Raw genomic sequence first — 17,322 nt, 5'->3', positions numbered from 1 at the left:
CCTACATTCTCTGACAAGAGAGAATATAGATTTGAAAACCACACAAGGATAATTGACGGTTTTCCGTAGTTCTAATTTTCCAGCAAACTAATATGAATAATTTGAATACATTATTTTTATGGCTTTAATTTATAATCTTTGTTGTTTTGGTACAACAATGAACATGAAAAATAATTGGCTTTACTTGGACATTCTTGGAGTTTTTGAAAATAACTGTTTGACATATCAAGAAAGGTGAAATTTTTTTCGTGTAATTATATTCATACAACATGTTTTGTTAAATGCACCATATTTTAATTCCAATGGAGGTTCTAAATTTTCATTGAATTTTTATATTTAAATTTTATTTAGTTATTACATATTGTCTTTGATTAAGTTTTCGATCCAAATAATCTATTATCGTAGAACAAATATTTTATTTGAACTTTTGTATTTGTTGTTTATCTTGCTTATTTAAAATATGAAAAAAGAAGAAGTCTTTTTACCAAATCTTAACATATTTTTTATAACCCATCAAGGATAAGATTTACTAATTAATTAAGGCTTGATAATGGAAGTTAGATTAAAAAAAAAAAGTTGGGGACTTAAGTACAAAAATGAAATTGGTGGTTATATTAATTCTATCATTGCGGATTTGTATTGGAATTTATGCACCAAGGTTTATGTAGGGACGAGAAATGTAAGCTTATCACCCTTAGGGAAGGACTTCATTTCGCAAAGACCCAATCGTTAATGATTGTATTGAAAGTAATGCACTGATATTATGCATGGAAGATAAATGTATGTTCTCTGACATCCAATGGTTCCCATCTATTAAGGTAACGGTGCTTTAGTTTAGGAGGTTGGATACGATTTTTGTCTCTTTATTGGGAGTTCTGTCTGGTTCATAAGGTTGCACTGTTATCTGGTGACTTGTGGTAGATTAATGCATTATATTTATTTATTTTGATCCTGGTTTGTGACGATTTATCATAAATGAAATTTAACCCCCTTCTTTTTTGGGTAAAAAAAGCCTACTTCGTGCAAATTATGAAAAATGAAAAGTGGAAGCCTATTCGGTTGTAATTATGATAATTGATTTGTTGACCGTTACAGAAAAATGGATTTCGTCAAATCAAAAATGATGATTAAAATAGTGAAATAATGATAAAAATTGATTTTTTTTGAAAATAAAAAAATTGCTACGAAGCCAAATGGGCAAACGAGTCCATTCCGGCAACATTTTGTTGTGCCCATTTCTAGTAGAGAGAGAAAAGATCCTAATAAGCTCCAAATATATAATTATATTATTTTTATATATAAAAGGACAAGGTAAGAAATCGGGGAAGAAGATGAGGGTTTCGAAAATTGTGTGAATCTTCACAGTAGAGTTAATATTTAATTTCTGAATGCCTTCCAATTCCGGTCAAGCCCCTCTCTTTTGATCTGTATTAATATATCTACAAACTAGTAATTGGCAAATAGAGGTATATCCATTTAATTGTTGAAGAATATCAGAAGAAGAATTAAGGGAAATGGATTTGGATAATTGGATAGCGAACGTTAAAGAGGGTCAGCACTTGTCTGAAGATGAGCTTCAACTCCTCTGCGAATATGTATGCCCTCCTTCTTCAGACTCTATTTTTGCATTTCTTTCTTACTCTGTATGTAAATACATTCAAGCAATCAATAATTTGATTCCGTTATTTGGCAGTTAGATTTTTGTATTCTGGTCACTTGTTTTATGGATTTTACAAGAGGGGTCTTGAGGTTTGAATTTTTTGGGAGTATTTGTGAAGCTGCACTTCTGTGAGCTCTTTAAGGATCATGTGTAATTACAGGCACATTGTATTATCTTTAATTCTTCTGTTTTTGAAATTTTATTACATTCATTAGTTTGAATATGTAACTATTGATATAATATCAGCGCATTCTTGTATTACTGGTCTGAATTGCAGTGGTTGAGGACAAAATATTTATTAATTGCATTTGAGTATCCAGAATACAGAAACTGCAGAATAAATAGACTAGTATATGCTTCCAAACCATAAGATTCTTTCCTTTAGTATAATTTTTCCAATATATATTGGTAAGAGTCAAATCTATGATTGAAACTGGATTGTTGGCATCCCATATTGGTATAGCTTTATTTCATTATGCCTAGCGAAATTTTGTCTGTTGGTAATTTGGTGCTTTTCTTGTCCCACGGGGTGTTTCAAGGAAAGAAGTAATCAACAAATTTCAACAATAGGTCATCTTTTTGCTTGCAATGAAAAGGAAAAGGGACTTCTTTACGTGCTTGTTCTCTTCATGATCTATTTTGTGACATTCCATATCTATATAATACTCTTATTATTTAGGGATTTTGGCACTTTTCATCACAAGCTAAAACCCTAAGTTTTTGGGGACTGAAGGGATATTTTTGTTTTCTTTTTATAATTCTTACTATTTTGTAGTATTTTACGTATCACAACAATTAGGAACCAAGACTCGGAATTTTTGACGAGCAGGAATTTTTTATTGAAATCATTTCGGCTGTGATGTTGAGAAGTTTATCACGCATCTTCAGTGAACTCTTTCCATCTTTGTGTTCCACCATTTTGACATTTGTGATTGCTATTTCCACTAAATTGGAGTTAATTAGATGTAAAAATTCGAGAAAATTGAATTAATTAATTAATTGAAGTGAGCATATCCTTTGTATCGGTGTGAGAAGATGTATTGATCGTGCTTTCAGAAATGGTGGAGGATTCATCCTTTGTACCAACGGTGGGGTCAATAATGATTTGTGTGGTGAGGGTAGTGTTGGGCTAAGAAGTATCAATACTTGTAAACTAGTTACGCTCGTATCCGATATGTATACAAGATTCGATAATCTTTGATACCCTCCAATATGCACTGGATACTTGTTTTTTAATTATTTTATATATTTTTAAAATTTTTGATATGTATCCAATTCGTATTTTTTAATTATTTTATATTTTTATTTGATTTTTGATACGTATTCGATATGTATTTTTTAAATTTATTTCAATAACCTATTGAATATCAATAATATATATTGAGAATACGCAATTAGAGTTTTGAACTTGGCAACTAGAATTTTTAATGAAAACGCACAATATCATATCATTTTCAATACATGTGAAACCGTGTTATGGTCGACAAATATATTTTTATTATTGAAAGTAGATAGTGACTAGTATTGAATAATACATGTAAAATTGTGTTACATTAAATTCTAATATTGAAAATAGATAATGATTTAATATATGTAAAACGGTGCTAATAAAGTGCTTTAATATTTCATTTTATTTTTATTATCATGCTTTTGTATTAGTTTTTTTATTTTTTTATTTTATTTTTTTTAATTTTTATATTAATGAAATTATGTTGAATTTTATAAAACATAACAGCGTATCTATTTTTTTTTTTTTTTCCAAAATGGTGTATCCATATTGTATCATATCCGAATTACGTATCCATATCCATCCTTCTTAGGTGGTGGGGGCAATTGTTGGCTGGCTGGTGGTTTGGGTGGGGGTGGATTTGGTTGGGGAATGGGAGTGATTGGAGAACAAAACTTATTATTATTATTATTATTATTTTGAAAAGATTTAGGACTCTTGCTGCAATTTTCCTTTTATTTTTTATTTAGTTTCTTTCTCTCTCTCTTCTTTTTTTTTTTTTTTTTTTTTTTCAAAGAGGGGGGGGGGCAAATTCATCATTTTTCATGGCTTTGTTTGCTTTCTTGTGCTATGCTATCCCTTATGTTCTTCTAATTTTAATTTTCAACTTTTGTATTCAGGTTAAGGAGATATTGATTGAGGAGTCAAATGTTCAGCCTGTAAATTGTCCTGTGACAATATGTGGGGACATCCACGGACAGTTCCATGATTTGATGAAACTCTTTCAGACTGGAGGTCATGTACCGGAGACAAATTACATTTTTATGGTAAATCTTGTATAAATATGTTCACCTGTGTATTTTAACTTCCTTTTTATACTTGTTCCATCTTTGGACTCTTTTAGCTACATTATGAAACTTATTCTATCTTGGCAGGGAGATTTTGTTGACCGTGGTTACAATAGCCTAGAAGTTTTCACAATTCTTTTGCTTCTCAAAGCAAGGTGCATGACATGTCTAATTATGTTCTATATTTGAATCTTTTTAAATTTAGGGTCCGTTTGATTGCAAAGATGGAATTTGGGTGGAAAGAAGATGAATTTTAGGGAATTGAATTGTCTAGAAATTGTTTTACTGGGAATTGACAATTATTGTGTTTGATTGGTATAATTTTACACGTGGAAAATGTTGAAATAAAAGTATTTTTTAGTGTTCGTTTAGTTTTGTTTTACATGAAAATTGTCAATTAAAAGGATAGAATTTATTGTATTGGGGATAGAATTTGTTTCTATTACCACAAAAAAAAAAAAAAGGGAAGAGAAAATCATCTATCTTTTAGTGTTCGTTTGGCTTCGTTTTATATGAAAATTGTCAATTAAAGAAAAATATTTTTTTTACAATTAGGGATAGAATTTGTTTCCATTGTCAGAAAAAAATGTAGCCTAGAAAACCAATAAAATCCCCCCTTTCCAAGAAAACCAAGAAAACGAATTCCATGGAAAAAAATGCAATCAAACACCAAAAAAGTTGGAAATGGAACTCATTTTCCATGGAATTCAAGCCCTATCAAACAGGGCCTTATTTATTTGTCGATTATTTCATTCGATTGCTTCAGCGAATATTCTCAGCCATATGCTTTTCTGATTAAATTTGCGATCATGTTGAAGCAAGGTTTAGAATGAATGTTCTTGCTGTTCTAGTTCATTATAATTGTTTTATGAATACATATCTGAGCTCAAGCTGCATTATTGTCTGTTTACTGTCTTCATTAAAAATATTCAGCCTTAATTTAATAAATGATATGGATAACATGTCTGATTAGTACTATTTTTGCAAGCTCTGTACATTGAACAATCGATTTGTTAGGGGGAAAATTCAGATATATGCTCCAATATAATATGAGATTCTCTGTAGTTGATATATTCTCATTTGACTAATAATATATATTTCATTGGTGTTTTGCCACAGATACCCAGCTAATATTACTCTCCTACGTGGAAATCATGAAAGCAGGCAATTGACTCAGGTAATCAATATTTTAACTTCATTCGTTGTGCTTTCAAGGTCAATATAATTATATGGAATCGGTAAATAAGCTCAAAAGTGGAACTGCAAGTACACATGATAATAAATTTTTCAATTATTATTTGGATCATTCAGACAATATAAGAAACAGCAAAATTTTTTAAGGAAAGGAACGAGTTGTAGATGAGCAAGGGAAACGTTTTCATCCTTTTGAGTTTCCAGGGATGAGAAGTCCAAGGATTTCTTTTCTCATTAATCGTTGGAACTGAGTGTTTTATTCTTGATTTCTCTTTCCTCTTTCGTAGTCAGAGTATATCATGTCCTCTCACACTTAAATGATAAATGAATGATTGTTTCTCATAAAAGAATTTAATTGGCGTTTGTTATTTTTAAATAATGAACACTCTTGATTAACTGCATCATCTAGACCATGGCTTCGAGGGGCGATTGGCGAGACAAGAACGTACTCTATATTCAGTTATGCCTTGATTATTAGTATCTTGCCTTAAAGTTCTCTTTGGACAGAAACAACTGGGGGTGCATATTGTGCCCTTGGAAACGAACATGCAATGTACTAGAATAGTATTTTTGTTTACTGCTAAGTTCTGATGAGCTTTTTCATGTAATCATCCTCGTTAGGTCTATGGATTTTATGATGAATGTCAAAGGAAGTATGGAAATGCAAATGCTTGGCGGTATTGCACAGATGTTTTTGACTATCTAACTCTTTCAGCAATTATTGATGGAACGGTATGCCATCTTTCTTTTTTGGTCTCTTTTTTTACCTATCATTTAAAGAGGGTAGCTGCAAAAAACCCCCACCTCTCTAAAGGTGTAAACTAGTAATTTGGTTTTTATTCCAGATGTTAATCCATATATTTAGGATCCTTTAAATTATATAATGCAGAGAAAGAAAAAGAACTTAGCTGAAATAAAAAAGCCTCTTCCAGTTGTTATATTATTATTTCCCATTTTCTATACTAGCATTACTAATGTATTGCCTCTTCGGACTAACAGGTACTTTGTGTGCACGGCGGGTTATCCCCAGATGTTAGAACTATCGATCAGGTTTGATTATTTTCTTTTTGAAATATAATATACATTTACCATGAGAATTTTGAAGTTGATAAAAAGATGAATTAAGGTTCAGTGGGATGATTGCTAATTGCTCAGCTATGCTCAACCAGAACATGCTTTTCCTAAAAGAAGTACTGAGCATGTTGCATATATGTTATATTTGGTCATTTAAGCATATAATTAATATGGAGGAGTGGCTTTGTTTTAGGAACAGCATATTTTTAATTTCTTACTAATAGTGATGAACTTTTAATGTTTGGACGTGACAAATGTTAATCTATTGTGCTTGGTTTAGTACGCCATTTCGTTTACACGATCCAGTCCATATCGGATTAAGTTCATGTTTGGTCCCCATTTTCTGAAACTCATTTCTCGTCAACGTCATTTTCAATCACACATTTAATGGGACTTACAACTTTTATCAACTTTTCAACCATCAAAATCTACTAAAAATCTGATTTTTATCTAAACCAAATAGGGGCTAAATTATATTCATTGAGTCCTGTGCATACTAGATTAAATTATGCCCCTTTTTTGGTATGGATTAAAATTAGATTGATGGTAGATTTTGATAAAAATTGATGAAATGTGTGGTTGAAAAGTTGTGGGTTCTATGCAATATTTGGTTAAAATTTACTTAGACTTTTTTATCAGATTTTATATATACCAAACAGGGGATATTAATTTCTCTGTCCTTGTTTCCTTCCAGATTCGAGTTATTGATCGGAACTGTGAAATCCCCCATGAAGGGCCTTTCTGTGACCTAATGTGGAGTGATCCTGAAGATATTGAGACATGGGCTGTGAGTCCTAGAGGAGCAGGCTGGCTTTTTGGGTCCAGGGTTACTTCTGAGGTAAGTCCATGACTCGTGAGAAAGCTTGGTAGCAAATGGTGCAGCAGACGTTCATTCTCATGGGTGTGAACTGCCCGCTTTAGCTAAAAGAACATCCAAGAGAATCCAGATGATGATTTATGACATCTCAAAAGTTCGAGATAGTTGTGTTGGTTCAAACATAATAAGTAATGCTAAAACTCGTAGTTGTTTTTTGCAGTTCAATCACATTAACAAACTTGATCTAGTTTGCCGAGCCCACCAACTTGTACAAGAAGGTCTGAAGTACATGTTTCAAGATAAAGGACTTGTAACTGTGAGTTGCCATTTCTATATCTGAGCGACAACAGCGTATTTTATGGTGTAATTTTTTCATGTATTCTTTGATAATCTCATTGCTCATTTGTATATGCAGGTGTGGTCTGCTCCAAACTATTGTTACCGTTGCGGAAATGTTGCCTCGATATTAAGCTTCAATGAGAATATGGTAGTACTGCTCAGTTTTCCATATGTTAATACTCAATTTTAGTTTCTTCATGTACGTGTGCATTCTCTAGCAAGCCGTGTAAAGAAACCATAAACTGCACAATTGAGGTTATGGTTGTTGTGTGACATCAAGGGTCTTTCTATCTTTAATAAGCAATGTTGTTCTTGCTTCTTACTGTTTTCCGTTCACGTGTTTGATAGAGGAAGCTATTTGAATCGTAAATGATAACTTGGTTGTAAGTAAGAATTGAGCTGCAGTGTATTGGGTAAACGGTTGCATTTTATCCCTCTCGTCGAATATACTTTTAACCTAAAAAACACATCTTGCCTTTGTATAGGAGAGAGAGGTGAAGTTCTTCACAGAGACCGAGGAGAACAACCAGATGCGAGGACCCAGGACTGGAGTACCCTATTTTCTATGATTGAAACTTGATTCCACTTACATTTCAGATATAACTTTGGCACCCAGTACTACGAACTGCATTTGGTGTAGAGGCTAAGGAAGAATGAGTGGAGAAACGTTCACTAGATTCTAACATGTCAGGTATTGTTGCCTGCTACCTATACATAGTTCTTGCTGTGCATCGAATATGGCTTTATTTTGTGTTTTCAGTTCGATTTTTTATAGTATAGTTCAATGATACACTAATCGTATTGATTGATTATAAACGTTTCTATTTGTTTTTTTTTCCCTCCCAGTGCTGAAGTATAAATTATGTAAACCTTGGTGAATATTACTACAGATGGTTCTGATGTTCAGTTGCTCACATTGGTTAACACCCATGCTTGCTTGTGATAATAGTTTTGTTAGCCGTATCAGTGAAAGGTTTAACACTTCTACTGTAATTTTGAGGATGAATTAATTAACTTAAGGAAGATTTTGAAGATGGAGACTGTGCCACGCTGGAGGAATATGAAACGAAGTTCAGAAAACACAGTTTAAATTAGAACCTCTGCCTTCCTCTGTAGGTTTGGAGTTCGAGTCTTTTGAGGAAGCTTATGAGGGATTGAGTGCATTTTTTGATGGTTATGTACACAAACACATATCTTTTAAGGATTTTTTTGATAATATGATCTAGCTCTTCGAAGAAAGCACTTGAAGTAATGGGAGATTTTTGAATCCAGAAACTCATGCTTTGAGTTAAAAACAAAATTAAATTTTGAAGTTGAGGGGATGTATTCTTGCTTTAACACAAGGAAAGTGAATGCTAATGGACCAACACAGACATTTGTTGTTAAGAATTGAGGTTGAGGGAAACGAGGAGGTGATTAGGCATTATGAGGTTCCGTATGAGACGACAAAAATGGAAATACGTTGCATTTGTAGTTTGTTCAATTTGAAAGGTTATTTATGCGGCATGCGTTGAATGTCTTCAATTTAAATGGTGTAGAAGAGATCCCTGCACGATACATTCTGCCACAGTGGAGTAAAGTCTAGACTCCTATTTGGTTTGAATTAAAATCCAATTAAAATTTCAAATCAAAGTTAACAATTAATTTTATTTACACATTTCATGAGACCGACAATTTTTTAACCACACATTTCATCAACTTCTATTAGGATCTACTAAAAGTCCGATTTTAATCTCAACCAAGTGCAGTTTCCACATAGGTAATGGACTCAGCATTATGTGTGGACGGTCCAGTTCAACTATATAATAATTTGTGTAGGCATGCATTCAAGTTGTTGAGAGAGGGGCACGGTCTCTAGAAAATCAAGCTGTAATGCAAGCTTTGGATGGGTTGTTGACTAAATGAAAGTTTTATGTGATTTTATCCAGCAATTAAAGCATATATTTGGTATGTGTTCATGAATAGGTGCGTTTATAAACATATAGAAATGAGTGATGGAAGTGGGTTGAATTTGTGGATCCTACAAAATATGTCGGTAAAGTTATTGGGGTACTTTTTAAATTGGCGGAGTCAAAGTGTTGGTTTTGCACTTTGACCATTTTTTTTTTCATTCACCACATTGGCCTCTTGAGTTGAAAAAGACAGTTTTGCCTTATTATGTTCCATAATTCCATAATACCCTTAAAAGTTTAAATAAATTCAATTACTTTCCCACGTAAATTTCAAAATTAATTTTGCTTATCAGTTTGTCTAATACAGTTAAAAAGAAATTTCCTTTTCCGTCTGTTTGAACATTGAAATATCACAAAATTATCAAAGGTTCAACAAAAAAAATTACTCACAACCAGCACTCAAAATTTGTAAGTATAAATAGTTATTTTTAATTTCGTTTTAGTTAAATTAGTATATTGTTTGAATCTTTAAATTTTGTTTCAATTTAGGCAGATGAATTATTACAGTATTAAATAGATGTATAAATTTTTTTAGCAAAAACAAAGAAAAAAATTCATCTGTATGCATATTATTTAAAAAAAATTCATAGTTGTTTGTAAAATAAATTATTAAACATTATTTGCATGAAAAAAAAAAGATCGGGCCATATTTTCCCCGCCGGCCTTTTTTGAAAAATAATGTTCAAGTATTTATTTGTTCATATTTCATGAATTATGTTAATTGTTTATATGTATATTGTTTTTTGAAATAAATATTAATGAATATTTAATATTAATTGAAATAAATAATAATGAAACAATTAAAATAATCGATGAATTGTTTTACGTAAAAAATTAAATTAAATATGAAATGAATAATTTTAAAAATTATATATTAATTCTTTATGTTTAATCTATTTTCTAATATTTTTAATTTGTGATAGATATGACATCAATATGTGTCCCAATTTGTTACTTCGATAAGTTTCAAAAGAATGAAAATCCTTTGTGGGAATAGAAATGGATGAGTGAAGGAGATGTAGTTAAAGCAATTTTTATAACATGGAGTACATTGTTTATAGAAATGTATCATGATATGCAAAACATGCTTAACGTCGATCTCTCTCAGTACGATATGGAATTAGGATTTTTATTTCATAAGCATTCAATCATTCCGATTTCACCTATTAAAGTTACTTCTGAAGTAGAGATGAGTCATCTAATTAAACTGAACCAAGGCTGAAAGTCGACTCTTATTTGCGTAACTTTATTGAGGAAGAATGTCCCCAGGTGACACGAAGTTTTCGATGAAGAGAATCGTAATATAAATGATGTTTATGATACAATTCATATTGTTCATGAAGATGATGTGGTTATTTCTGAGACAATTGCGCTACTCACCATGATCACAATGTTATGCACAGAATTTCCTCAACAGTTGAAGACAACGAGAATGAAAACGTATTTACAAACGAGGATTTGATTACTTTATCCCGTAGGAGATATAAGTCAGGTGGGAACTCACAGGCCGGATCGAGTACTTGGTCATCTAAGTGTTCGCGTGTGGTTCCTGACTATGAAGATGTATATATCGAGCAACTATTTGAAGTAAAGAAAGAATTGCAAAAATATGTACACCGAATTGTTTTGAAGCATAACTTCGAGTTTAAAGTAAAGAAATCTAACAAGTTTATGTACACAATTATCAGTATCGTGCACATATATTGTGGAGTCGGCGAATACGATTTTCACTGGAATATAGTGATGGTTCACACACATTGGCATGTACAAATGCGTACAGTCCTCTCATGACTTTCCTCTGACACTCAATCACATCTCTACGACCCACTCCATCATATATGCTGACACTGTGTACTCATTACATATAAATTGGAGCGACTGATACTCAATGTCAACAGCATGGATGGACTCAATGTTTAATATGAGTTTGTCAGGAATGTTGAACGATTTTGGATGTCTTTCAGCTCGATCTCGTAGCAAATTCATGGTAAAGTTGATGTACTACATTAAAAAACACTAATAAAAAAATGAGTTATTCCATGAATTTGATTCAAAAATCAAAATTGAACATATATAATAAATAATAATATTTTAATTTTACTAATGTTTAAATATTTATTTAAATTCTTTATGTATATTACATTTTTAATATTTAATTATTTATTTTAATTATTTTACTAATACTTAATTTAATTGTTTATTTTCTATTTATGTTTAAATACTTATTTTAATTCTTCATATATATTACTTATTTAATATTTAATTATTTATTTTAATTATTTTACTAATACTTAATTTAATTGTTTATTTTCTATTTATGTTTAAATACTTATTTTAATTCTTCATATATATTACTTATTTAATATTTAATTATTTATTTTAATTATTTTACTAATACTTAATTTAATTGTTTATTTTCTATTTATGTTTAAATACTTATTTTAATTCTTCATATATATTACTTATTTAATATTTAATTATTTATTTTAATTATTTTACTAATACTTAATTTAATTGTTTATTTTCTATTTATGTTTAAATACTTATTTTAATTCTTCATATATATTACTTATTTAATATTTAATTATTTATTTTAATTATTTTACTAATACTTAATTTAATTGTTTATTTTCTATTTATGTTTAAATACTTATTTTAATTCTTCATATATATTACTTATTTAATATTTAATTATTTATTTTAATTATTTTACTAATACTTAATTTAATTGTTTATTTTCTATTTATGTTTAAATACTTATTTTAATTCTTCATATATATTACTTATTTAATATTTAATTATTTATTTTAATTATTTTACTAATACTTAATTTAATTGTTTATTTTCTATTTATGTTTAAATACTTATTTTAATTCTTCATATATATTACTTATTTAATATTTAATTATTTATTTTAATTATTTTACTAATACTTAATTTAATTGTTTATTTTCTATTTATGTTTAAATACTTATTTTAATTCTTCATATATATTACTTATTTAATATTTAATTATTTATTTTAATTATTTTACTAATACTTAATTTAATTGTTTATTTTCTATTTATGTTTAAATACTTATTTTAATTCTTCATATATATTACTTATTTAATATTTAATTATTTATTTTAATTATTTTACTAATACTTAATTTAATTGTTTATTTTCTATTTATGTTTAAATACTTATTTTAATTCTTCATATATATTACTTATTTAATATTTAATTATTTATTTTAATTATTTTACTAATACTTAATTTAATTGTTTATTTTCTATTTATGTTTAAATACTTATTTTAATTCTTCATATATATTACTTATTTAATATTTAATTATTTATTTTAATTATTTTACTAATACTTAATTTAATTGTTTATTTTCTATTTATGTTTAAATACTTATTTTAATTCTTCATATATATTACTTATTTAATATTTAATTATTTATTTTAATTATTTTACTAATACTTAATTTAATTGTTTATTTTCTATTTATGTTTAAATACTTATTTTAATTCTTCATATATATTACTTATTTAATATTTAATTATTTATTTTAATTATTTTACTAATACTTAATTTAATTGTTTATTTTCTATTTATGTTTAAATACTTATTTTAATTCTTCATATATATTACTTATTTAATATTTAATTATTTATTTTAATTATTTTACTAATACTTAATTTAATTGTTTATTTTCTATTTATGTTTAAATACTTATTTTAATTCTTCATATATATTACTTATTTAATATTTAATTATTTATTTTAATTATTTTACTAATACTTAATTTAATTGTTTATTTTCTATTTATGTTTAAATACTTATTTTAATTCTTCATATATATTACTTATTTAATATTTAATTATTTATTTTAATTATTTTACTAATACTTAATTTAATTGTTTATTTTCTATTTATGTTTAAATACTTATTTTAATTCTTCATATATATTACTTATTTAATATTTAATTATTTATTTTAATTATTTTACTAATACTTAATTTAATTGTTTATTTTCTATTTATGTTTAAATACTTATTTTAATTCTTCATATATATTACTTATTTAATATTTAATTATTTATTTTAATTATTTTACTAACACTTATTTTGATAGTTTATTTTAGTATTTTAATTACTTATTTTAATTATTTTACTAATACTTAATTTAATTGTTTATTTTATGATCAAATACTTATTTTCATTGTTGTTGTATATTACTTATAATATTTCATTATTTATTTTAATTGTTTTACTATTATTTAACATAAAATAAGTAATTAAACTAAATTAGCAAATAATAAAACATTTATATTGAGCATTTCAAAGATATAATTTAAATACATAATATACATTAAAATTAAACAATTCAAATAAATAATCAAATATTAGACAACAAAATATAAGCAATTCAAATAAATAATTAACTTTAATAATTAAAGAAAAAAAATAAATATGTGATTAAAAACCAAAAATAAAAAAGGGCCGTCTGGGCTAGTTGTCTGGCCCAGTCAACGGGAGCCCAGATCGGACGGCCCAGCCGCCTGCATAATCGCAGGTGATCTCCAAACCATTTTCGCCCTCCCAAATTACACATCTAAACCATAGGCATAAGAATTTCTCAAAAGTCAACATAAAATTATTCTTTTTTACTAAATCAAAAGATTACTTTCTTCAGAGAGAAATGGCCAGCTGGGTCGCCGGTTTTTCCTTTTTTGTCGGTGTCTGGGTCATCGGTGCTAAAGTAACTTTCCTCTTTCCCTACTCTCTTCTCTCTCTTCTCGAAATGGTAAGGGTAAATTTGGATTTTTCTTGGTTTTCAAGATTTTAAACATTTTTTTTATTGGTCAAACGCCTTTTTGGAAAAATGGCCGGGTCAACCGGCCAACAACCACTATTTCGTCAAAGTTATTTGAGTTTTGGCAATTGTAACTATAGTTATTTGCAAGATCATTTTAACTAAAAGACGTGCAAGTTGGAATTTGATTATGAGGTGGCATGCTACTGCACCTTTGGCTGAGCTTTTAAGTCTCATACGAAGGGCTTCTTTTGGCCTATACGTTCTTTAAGAAGAGCTTATTTTGGAAGTACAAAGAGTCATGCTGCAAAATGAGCAAGGGACTTGAAGCTCAGCCAAACTTCCGCCATTAGGAGAGTTTAGGATCTGACGCATAAACATTTTTTTAAATTTCGGATTTAGCCCCTATTTGAGCCCCATTTTTTCAAAATTCATTTTTAGCAACACATTCTTTTATAAAATAATTATACAGGTATTTCAAAAACTCTTCCTTACTTTTAAACCACACATTCTTAAAAAAATTACTATTTCATAATGGTTTTTATCCCAAAAATAGGAATCTAGTTTTGGATTGACAATTCAAGGCCCCGCTTCTACTTTCTAGGTCTCTACGTTAACATTTTTGTTCGTGGTTAGCAAATTTTTTGGTTCTTCTTCTCAATCTCACCTTTAGCACGCCCATTGTCATTGTTTTGTCTACGAGGCACTTCTACTTTGATGTTTGATTTGTTTAATCACTATTTCTGGCTCCTTTGCTACATCTTTGAAAATTAATGTCATATCTGGGGTGGGCCATTTTTTCGAAATCGGTGGAACTGGGTAGAACCGGCTGGTTTGGATCCAATTCTTTTACTAAATGGATTGATTTTAGAATCATGTATCAAGAACTAGTTGATTTCGGTTAGGTTCTCAGCACTACCTTGAGAACTAGCAACGAATTCGGTTCTCCCGAATTTTTCTTTTTGTTTGCAACGATATGCACTATATTTTTTTAACACCAAACCCCAAAATTATCTCATATTATAATTTCTTTCTCCACACCCTTCTTTATCTTCCCTTAAAGGATAATCAAAATCCACATTTAAATAATTTTATAAATACTATACAAATTCATAACTTTAATACAACTTAATAAGGAAAAAAAGTTATTTTTATTTTCATATTTCATAAGAATTCAAATTTTTTGTTGTTTCCAAAATGGCCTCTAATCAATAATCAAGATCCTTGAGAATTATTAAATATAATCAGGTTATTGTTATATGGATTTTCTTAAAAATTAATTTTTCATCGAGATTTTACCATACATGTTGTGTTTAATAGTTTATACTTATTTCTGGTCTTTATGAGATCTTGAGCTTTGAAGTGAATTTTTGTCTGTTGCTTTTCTTAGTCTGGGCAGGCTTTGAGATTTTGGGGTATCATGCCAACTTTAAATATGGGTCCCTTATACATAATAAAAATATATTTTATTAATTAAAAATATTCAAAGTTATAAAAACAATAATCTAAAATTTTCAAATGTCTAAATTAACTCTTCTATAATTTTTTATAGAAAATAAAATATTATTACAATCAATATGCCATAGAACTTTTTTCAATAAACTCCATTTGCATCCATTTAACCTTTCTTGTGACGTTATTGATCAAGTACAGGATTTTATTAACTAGCAATAGAAATATCCTCACAAAAACTTCTCTACAGTTTTATCTATCTTTGTTGATTAGATCTTGCAAAGCCTTATCAATTACTAAAATTTTCAAATGTCTAAATTATTGCTTAAATAACTTGCCACAAAAGCAAAATAATTTATCAAAAGAAATTGAGCAAACCAACCATTTCTATATTGGTCAAATGATTGGTCATCCGGACAAGAGGCAGTCGAACGGATGTACCATCCAAACTTATTGATTTTTTTGGCGTTTTGAACTCTATAAATATCCTCACTCCTTCCATCATTCCCAAGAAATTCAAGAGTACAAAGTGAGGTTTTTTTTAGTGAATTCTTTGAGCTTTCCTTTGCATTTATTTAATTTATTTCCTCATATAAAAATATTGTTTGATTCAAATTCCTTAATCATCATCATTATCATCAAAGAATTTCCTCTCTTCTTTTGTATTTAACTTATTTATATTATTCATAAAAGAGAGATACATTTTGAAGATCTTTGAACTTACATTATATATATTTCTTCTATTTCTTCATATTGAAAACTTTGATTTATTGAATCAAACTTGTAAACTCATCATATTCATCAAAATTTCTCATTTCTATCTCGGTGTTTAATGTACTACAATCATTTATTAAAAAGAGAGATATATTTTGAGAAATTTTTTGAACATACAATATATTTATTTCTTCTTCATTTTCTCATTGAAAAACTTTGATTGATTGATTGAATGAAATTCATAATTATCATATTTATCAAAGTTTTTATCTAATACTTGACTTATCATTTATTGTTATTCATTGGAGTGTAAGTCTCTCTTGGTACTTGATTCGTTGGTATCATTTATAAAGAAAGGAATTTCATTGTAAAATCATTTCTATAAACTTGTGGGGTCATATTGATGTCCCGTAAAAGCTCAGTAATATAAGGATCGGTGTTCCTTGTTGCAAGTTATCGTGTGGGTCATATTGAGGTCTCGTAAAGCTTAATAGTGTGGGTCATATTGAAGTCCCATAAATCTCAATATTGTATAAGAATCGGTGTTCCTTGTTTGTTAGTCATCGAAAGCGTTGTAAAGGGTGCTCATTTTTTGAAAAAGTATTCACCCCCCTCTTGGTTACTTATTTTTGAGATTTCAATTGGTATCAAAGCGAGGTGCTCATTTTGAATTTAAAGATTTAGCAATCCTGAGCAATGGCTAACCACAATTTTTAAAATCTTAGGGGGTATTCTAGAAACCATCCTCCCTCCTTTGATGGTACAAATTATAATTATTAGAAAGCTAGAATGGTGATTTATGTTCAATCAATATATTGTAATGTTTGGGAAGTTATTAAATTTGATCCATATGTGCCCAAAAAGGTTATTAAAGTGGTACGTAACATGTGATTCCGCCTTTGATATTTGGTAAGCCTTAGAAATTACTCATTTGGGCATTGGTAGAGTAAAAGAAACCAAGATAAATTTTTTGGTTAAGGAATTTGAAAATTTCTTTATGAAGCAAAACGAGCCTATTATTG

The 17,322-nt window shown here is 28.7% G+C and overlaps 1 protein-coding gene across 4 annotated transcripts; it reads left to right on the top strand.

Annotated features, from left to right (window-relative positions):
* Window positions 1–1,282: 1,282 nt before the first annotated feature.
* LOC111367035 (phytochrome-associated serine/threonine-protein phosphatase-like) lies at window positions 1,283–10,828 on the top strand. Of its 4 annotated transcripts, none has more exons than XR_002697708.1 (11): window positions 1,283–1,595; window positions 3,788–3,934; window positions 4,043–4,110; window positions 5,075–5,132; window positions 5,771–5,881; window positions 6,149–6,199; window positions 6,918–7,061; window positions 7,261–7,356; window positions 7,456–7,527; window positions 7,865–8,070; window positions 10,735–10,828. XR_002697708.1 is itself a non-coding variant. In XM_022987716.1 (10 exons), the coding sequence occupies exons 1-10, from the start codon at window positions 1,515–1,517 to the stop codon at window positions 7,946–7,948; spliced, it is 912 nt and encodes a 303-aa protein (XP_022843484.1). In that variant the 5' UTR covers window positions 1,283–1,514; the 3' UTR covers window positions 7,949–8,263. The 4 variants fall into 4 exon arrangements, 1 of the variants encoding a protein (XP_022843484.1); XR_002697709.1 differs by lacking the exon at window positions 10,735–10,828 and adding an exon at window positions 8,270–8,618; XR_002697707.1 differs by lacking the exon at window positions 10,735–10,828 and adding an exon at window positions 8,226–8,618.
* The last annotated feature ends 6,494 nt before the right edge of the window (window positions 10,829–17,322 follow it).

Source organism: Olea europaea, chromosome 18 (assembly GCF_002742605.1).
Source record: "Olea europaea var. sylvestris chromosome 18, O_europaea_v1, whole genome shotgun sequence".
NCBI lineage: Eukaryota > Viridiplantae > Streptophyta > Magnoliopsida > Lamiales > Oleaceae > Olea > Olea europaea.
The sequence above is the reverse complement of the archived record's forward strand: the minus strand, read 5'-3'. Positions and strand labels throughout refer to the sequence as shown.

Excerpts from the sequence above, each read along its gene's own strand:
- LOC111367035 (XM_022987716.1), top strand. The coding sequence starts at position 1,515 with ATGGATTTGGATAATTGGATAGCGAACGTTAAAGAGGGTCAGCACTTG. Across the intron at positions 1,596-3,787 it reads TTCAACTCCTCTGCGAATAT|GTTAAGGAGATATTGATTGA; the intron begins GTATGCCCTCCT and ends TTTTGTATTCAG. Across the intron at positions 4,111-5,074 it reads CTTTTGCTTCTCAAAGCAAG|ATACCCAGCTAATATTACTC; the intron begins GTGCATGACATG and ends GTTTTGCCACAG.